The sequence below is a fragment of the Electrona antarctica genome (genome assembly GCF_951216825.1).
Source record: "Electrona antarctica genome assembly, chromosome: 5".
NCBI lineage: Eukaryota > Metazoa > Chordata > Actinopteri > Myctophiformes > Myctophidae > Electrona > Electrona antarctica.
This window is the reverse complement of record NC_136810.1, coordinates 28624092-28631591: the sequence shown is the minus strand read 5'-3', so window position 1 is coordinate 28631591 and position 7500 is coordinate 28624092. Positions and strand designations below refer to the sequence as shown.

Sequence of the window (7500 nt, the reverse complement as noted above, 5' to 3'; positions counted from 1 at the left end):
CACACACACACACACACACACACACACACACACACACACACACACACACACACACACACACACACACACACACACACACACACACACACACACACACTCACGTCTGTCCTATTGTCTCTCACACCTGTCTGCCTGCTTTGTTCTCTTCCACCTTGGTTAGCATTATGGCTTTTTTTTTCCTCCTGCAAAAGCTTGCAATACTTGCAATTCTTACATCATGGTTCTCTCGTTATACTTCCATTTTGTTGCAGTGTTTTTGCTTTCTGACTTGACTCATTGCCTGGGCTAAATGCATGTTTTGTTTTTGTCTTCCTTCTCTTTTTTTTTGCAATGCCTCCATCTCTCCTTTGTGTACGTATGTGCATGTGTGTGTTTTTGTGTGCGCACACGCATCACCTGCCTCCCTCTACATGCCTTCCTTGGCTGCTCCACTGCTGTCCGTGTGGCTGTTTATTCTGTCTCTGTCATACCTGTCCTTCTGTATTTGTGCATCTGTGTGTTTTCCTCTCTTCCTCCTCCACCCTGTCTCGGCTCCATGGCTGTATATATATCGTATGGTGTTGTGTTTTGTACGTCGTGTCCTCAGTCCCCTCAGCCTGTCAGAAAGTTCTGCGTACCGCCACAGTCCCCAGATTTGTCGCCGTCGTCTCCCAACGCCAGCCCCTGCCCTTCCCCCGAGCCCTTCCCCCACCACCCCCGGATCTCCACCCCCAACTCTCTCACTCCCGACTTTGAGCCCCTGCCTCTCAGCAAGACCCAGACCCTCCCCACTAAGCCCAAGGTGGCTCCCAAGCCCCTCCACGCCACGCACTCCAACCCGCTCCCGGGGACCGGCCCGGTACTTCCCTCCGCCATGGCCACATTGGAGCCCTGCGCCCCCTGCCTGACCACGGCCGCGCGGCCGCCCTCCATCTCAGTGCCTCCCACCCCGTCCTGCCCGTCGTCCACCCCGACCTCCCCGACCTCGCCCAATTTCGCGCCACTCCCCGGCAGCCCCCGTGCACGGCGGCGCCCCCTCTCGGCCGCCTTCCCCCCCCAGGCCCAGTCCGTATACGTGCCCTTCAGTCCGGGGGCAGCGACGCACACCGCGCCCCTCTCACCCATCCGGCTGCACCACTTCCACCCCGTGCATCCTCCCCCTCCCCCTCCTCCATCCGCCTCCACTGACCACCCGATGGCTAAATGTATCCCCATCATACAGGTCACCCCTCACCCCTCCCCTCGAGGCAGCCCCCTCCCCACCCCCAAGGGCACACCGGTGCACACTCCCAAGGAGAGCCCGGCCGGGACGCCCACCCCGACGCCGCCCCCCAGCCCGTCCATCGGAGGCATGCCGTGGCGGACGCGCCTCAACTCCATCAAGAACAGCTTCCTGGGATCGCCGCGCTTTCACCGCAGGAAAATGCAAGGTATACTGCATGCATGTGGAGCCCGCGGAGACTCATTGGTGTTGCTCACTCATAGTTAGTATTAGTATTGCACTAATACTAACAATATATTCATACATTTATACACCAGTGGTTCTCAACCCTTTTCATATCAAGGCCCATTATTGATTCGGGATTTGAGCCACGGGCCACCAATTGATGACATGTTGCCTCTCAGACCCAAAACTTTGAATATTTCCTCTCTTTGTCTGGAGATAAATAACATAAAGTTAAACTTTTCACAGCAGCCATTAACTCATTGTTCATTAATAACATAACGGTTACAGATGGTAACTTTTCACAGCAGCCATATTAACTCATTGATCATTAATAACATAACGGTTACAGATGGTAACTTTTCACAGCAGCCATATTAACTCATTGTTCATTAATAACAACGGTTACAGATGGTAACTTTTCACAGCAGCCATATTAACTCATTGTTCATTAATAACATAACGGTTACAGATGGTAACTTTTCACAGCAGCCATATTAACTCATTGTTCATTAATAACATAACGGTTACAGATGGTAACTTTTCACAGCAGCCATATTAACTCATTGTTCATCCGGATTTGCTTTCTGCAGTTTTCGGACCTGTGCATGCTGCAGCAGGTCAGGTCATTAATGCATATTTTACACCTGTGACCTAAGGTTATAAAGTCATAAGTTTAGCTCAGTTGCACTACGTTTCTCTCACAGTATAGTTTGAAGTAGCGTAGCTAATTCCAAGTGTAGAGTATTTAATAGCAACCTGCTATTTTAACCCCCTTATACAATTAGAATTGAACCCTGGTCTGCATGTCGTCTCTGTCGGGTGGAAACTGGAATCAAATTCAATCAAAAGTTTCAAAAGGAGCAGATCTACAAGCTGTTATTAAAGTAGCAGATCTACAAGCTCGCCTTGCACCGTGTTCTCAGCTTGTGGATCTGCTACTTTTGATCATTTTGTGTGGAAAAAAGATAAGAGGTTTCTGCCCGACAACAACGATGTCTTAACCTGCTTTTCTACCTATCTGTGAAATAGAGCTGGGATCGGCTGACCATTAATTGTTAATATGCATCCGACCCGGGCCCAACACTGCTTTCCCCCCCTTCATTTGACCTTCCCTGGTCCCTAGTCTCTCACTCTCCCTCTGTTTGTTGTTGTGCTGTGATTATGACGTTCCCTTCAAAGAAATCCCATTTCCCATGAACGCATCACCATAACCAGGAAGTACACAGAGACAGATCGTTGTAATTTATTTTTACACTTTATTTTCTATACAAACAATATGGCTGATCCGAATCGAATCCCGACAACCAATTATACTATGTCTGACCCGAGCCAGGCCCATCGGGTTTCGGTCGCGTGAATTCTCACTGCTGTCTGAACTGTGACCATGCTGCTTTCTCGTTGCAGTTCCCACACAAGAGGAGATGTCAAGCCTAACGCCAGAGTCTTCCCCAGAGTGAGTGTCTACTTGTTAAAGCCACTTACATCATCTTGTATGTTTGTGTATGTTTCCCAACTCTGTCTTTCCCTGCTTAACCATCAGTCGGCCAGGGAGACGTGTGGTGTTTTTGTATTGTCTAGTCGGACATGAATGTTTCATAACCTTTAGTTCCAGCACGCTGAGTTCAGGTTAAAGATTTGGAGAAAGAGGACTCGCTCAAGCGACTAGTCGGCTAGGCAGATAGCCTGGAAGATGTCATACAGCTCTTGGGGGGTTCCTGAAATCTTGGCCTTGATATGCCAGTGTGGCTGGCTGGCTAACTGACTTGGCTGCCTTGAATGTTTCCACCTTGCTGGAACAGGCTAGGGAGTCGGATGAAGAAAGCCTTCTGGTGGCTACAGATGGACCTGGCTGACAGGTCTCGCGTAGCCAGAATTCCACAATCTCCAAAATGATATACCGGTATAGAGTCCTGAACTACACACCCAGCTGGAAAGCCGATTCTGGTCATCTATTTGTAATTTCCGTTCATGAAAATATATTTTAATGTTACTCTCTGATAAGCAGCAAGTTATATATGCTTCTACTAATGAGATTCACGTTAGGACAAATATACGTGACCGCTAAGACGAAACGAAGCGGGGAAGAGGAAGGACATGATTATCCGCTTTACTCCCAAGTCGTTTTCTGCGCTTCCGAAGTAAAGACTGTATGTGGGAAGCACTTGAAGTTTGTCGGAGGCAACGGTCTGGCTAGAGAGACTATCTGTCTGGACAATGCTGGCCTGAATATAGTTTTATGTAAACACGTATCTTAACTGGTTGGACACCACAGATGATTAGCCGAGTTGTATTTAATAATGCACAGGTTACCAAAGACGTTAAGACGAGGTATGATAAATGATTTATTTTGATTTAGCTTCGTCGCTAGCCACCGCCAGCGTCCATGTAAGAAACAGCCTGTCTTTAGTGACATTATGGCTCATAATGAGATGAAGTACCATGATCGGAGTCTAATAAAACATTAATTCAAGCTCCTGCTAAACAAAACAATGATCGGCACGCTAGTAGGCCTCTGTGAGCCTCAGTAGACCAGGGGTATGAGTACTTTCAGTTCCGGCACAAGAAAAGCTCTTCTTCTCTGCTCATGTGGCACATTCAGCTGGCAGTCTGCACCTACCACCCCCTATGGGAACGGGCGTCTATAGAGTTAACGGCGTAAACCCTGTATCTATACGCTACTCTGTTGACCCCTCCTTTCGTCCATCTACAATCAATATCTTCAGCCAAAATAGCACATCTAAGCGCAAGTGTTTTTGAAGAGGACAAAGACAAGGCTTTTCTACCCTCATGTTTATAAGTCCCGTAGGAGTGTAGGCTACAGTTGACTAGTAATTAATCAGGCATGATTACCTGAAGTAAGAGAAGTATGATATTCAATATGACATAATGAATGTGACAGAAGTCTAATAAATAACAGTCCATATGGCTTGTTAGTGGGATGATGCCAGGAGGGAATTAATCTTCTTCTGACCGTTTGGCACTTAAGATCTGATCACCAAGAGCCTCAATTCTCTCTCTCTCTCTCGCACGCACGCACGCACGCACGCACGCACGCACGCACGCACGCACGCACGCACGCACGCACGCACGCACGCACGCACACGCACACGCACACGCACACGCACACGCACACACACACACACCTCTACAGAACAGACACATGGCAGCACAGAAGGTGCCTCTTACATTTCCCACTGGATGCCCAGCGTTTTGTTTCGTTCCATCTCCCACAGCAGAAATAATGAATTTCCCTCTTTCTGCAAAGCGGCAGAAAGCTTTGCCTCCATTTGAGGCAACCCTTTATCTTCACGGGGTGCATCCCACCTCTGGGGCGAGAGAGTAAGGGAGCAATGGACAAATGGGAGAGAGAGACACACAAAGGGAGGGAAGCGGAGTAGACTGATAATGGGTGTTTTACAGCAATGAGCAATGTGTGGTGGAAAAAGTACACATTTTACTTAAGTAAAAGCATCAATAGAGTATGCACACGTATCACTTTTCCACCGGGACACGCCCCCCTCATCTAGACTGAGTGGCAAACCATTGAGCAGCATGGAGCGTTGGGGTTTGGAGGCGCTCGTTAAATCATCCAACGGTCCTGCGTACCACCTGTTCCTAAATGGCAGCAGGACGTTGTGTAATTGAAAAGGAGCGCTTCCACACTCTGACAAATAATCACCTGCACGGAATTTCTTGACAGAAAGTAGCTCATGTCTACGGTGGATTTTTATGAAAACAAAACTTTGCAGATAGAAAGAGGATAATTCAGGCTTTACGTACAGCTGCAATGGTGAGTTTAACGGTTACACACCGGCATTCCGAAGCCCGCAATTCCGACGAACCAAATTACTACCCCTGTCCATAACACGAACACTAACCACATGTAGTCGGAATGACGGTGCGTAAAGAATGCCACTCTGTCCCCGAGTTTCACGTCGTTTAATACAATCAGATAGGACTTTTCTGTTTGGATGTATCGGCTGGCCATAAAGTATTTTTTGGACACTCAGTAGAGGTTTCGCCATAACTTCTGAGTACGATGATGTCACGCATACTGCAATGTAGAAATACTCAGTTACAAGTAAAAGTCCGGGAATCAAAATTTACTTGAGTCAAAGTATTTGCATCAAAAATACTTCAAAGTATTCCCCGTGTCCCCTAGGGTAGGTACTCTCACAAAAAACATGCAGTAATCATGGCCAGCCGGGGCGCCTGATGGAGGGGAAAGGAACTGGTTGGAATAACGTGTTCCTTCCACGCGCCAACCAGGGAAACTCCCCCCTGTCAGGTGTGTCAAGGAGCAACTTGGACACTCATGCATGAAGAAAGCATGAGTTCAAGTCCGTTGCTCTCCCCAGGTTGGCGGATCACATTAGATAATTGACACAGGGGTGAAAAATGGGTTACAAAATCGTGGGATAAAAAAATATTAAAAAAACAAACAAACTTAAAAAAAGTAACTGACTGGGACAGGGATCTCCATAAAATAATATTATGTGTTAAAAGAATTTGCGACTTTTCAAAACAAAAAGAATAGCAGATGTACAAGCTCGCATTGTGTTGTACTGTGAGTTTGTAGATCTGCAATTGTTTTCTCAAAGTGGGTTGCCTGGAACCCACTTTGAGACCCACTGCTCTAGTATTGGCATTGTATTGGAATTGTGAAACTTTTGTGCTTCTATTACAGACTTGCCAAAAAATCCTGGTTCGGTAACTTCATCAGCCTGGAGAAAGAGGAGCAGATCTTCATCGTCATCAAAGACAAGCCTCTCAGCTCCATCAAGGCAGACATTGTCCACGCCTTTCTCTCAGTACGTTTACCTGCACCATTGACTGTGTGCATCGTACACAATAAATGCATCCATTCGTTGTTTTGCCTTTTCTCCCCAATTTAGTCGTTATGGCAATAGGGTTATATACTGTATGCATGCACAGCAGCGGCTCAGGAGGTAGAGCAGGTCGTCCAATGATCCATGGGTCGGCGGTTCGAATCCCGGCTCCTCCTGTCTACATGTCGAAGTGTCCTTGGGCAAGACACTGAACCCCAAATTGCTCCCGATGTGCTGGTTGGTACCTTGCATGGCTTCCGCTGCAATCGGTGTATGAATGTGTGTGTGAATGGGTGAATTTAATGCACAATCTATGTAAAGCGCCTTGGATAAAGGCGCTATATAAATGCACCATTTACCATTTACCATTTGTGGAAAGAACTCTTCCTACTTCCTTCACAGGTGTTACCAATGATACTAATGAAGGCTCTGTTCCATTTTTGTGTATACAGTGGTTCTCAATGTTTTTAATTTCAAGGATCCAGATAACTCTGAGAGTGTACAAATGGAACGGGTCCATTTGGTTCCATTTGTACAGTCTCAGAGTTACACACCCATTTGGAACCCACGCAAGGACACTTTGAGACCCACTGGTGTAGCACAATATTTGCAGTGAGCCAACACGCACAATAGCAGCACCCTGACTCTGTTTGACCAGAATGGGAACAGAGCCTTCATTGTTATCATCAGTAACACCTGTGAAGGAAGTAGGGAAGGGGCTCGTCAGTAGAAAGAGTTATTCTGTGTGCATAGAGCCTATTTAGCCGTTATGCCAATGTATTCCTCCCCAAACAAGTCGTCACTTTCCAGCCCGTAGGAGTATGTGCAGTGACAAATATCACCCTCCCACAAACATGGGCCAATTTGTGTACGGCAATGCCGGATGCACCACAGCGGATTTGAACCCCCAGACTCTGTGGAGGTGGGCAGGCCACTGCTCCTCCCCAGCCATATTTGTAACTCTGAGTGTACAAATGCAACGGTTGCATTTGCTCACTTAGAGTTAAATTAACAATCAGGATTTTACAGTGTACTTACCGTCTGTCTTCAGGTACGCATGTGCCTCATCTTCTCTCTATACCACCAACACATGTGCCTCATCTTCTCTCTATACCACCAACACATGTGCCTCATCTTCTCTCTATACCACTAACACATGTGCACTTGGCTGCAGTATTAGCCTGGTTACCTGTAGTCTGACCGAGGTCTTTGCCTAAAGGGAGTGTTGATTGGCTTTCGCGGCGA

General features: G+C 47.2%; 1 protein-coding gene across 1 annotated transcript in view; it reads left to right on the top strand.

Annotated features, from left to right (window-relative positions):
* Positions 1-7500, top strand: part of LOC306923926 (serine/threonine-protein kinase BRSK2-like) — a gene marked incomplete at both ends in the record, with an annotated part of 353012 nt that overhangs the window by 330972 nt on the left and 14540 nt on the right. Inside the window, 3 exons of the mRNA XM_079502271.1 lie at positions 596-1409; positions 2831-2879; positions 6114-6237. Coding sequence (XP_079358397.1) covers positions 596-1409; positions 2831-2879; positions 6114-6237 — 987 coding nt within the window. The remainder of the gene's footprint in view (positions 1-595; positions 1410-2830; positions 2880-6113; positions 6238-7500) is intronic.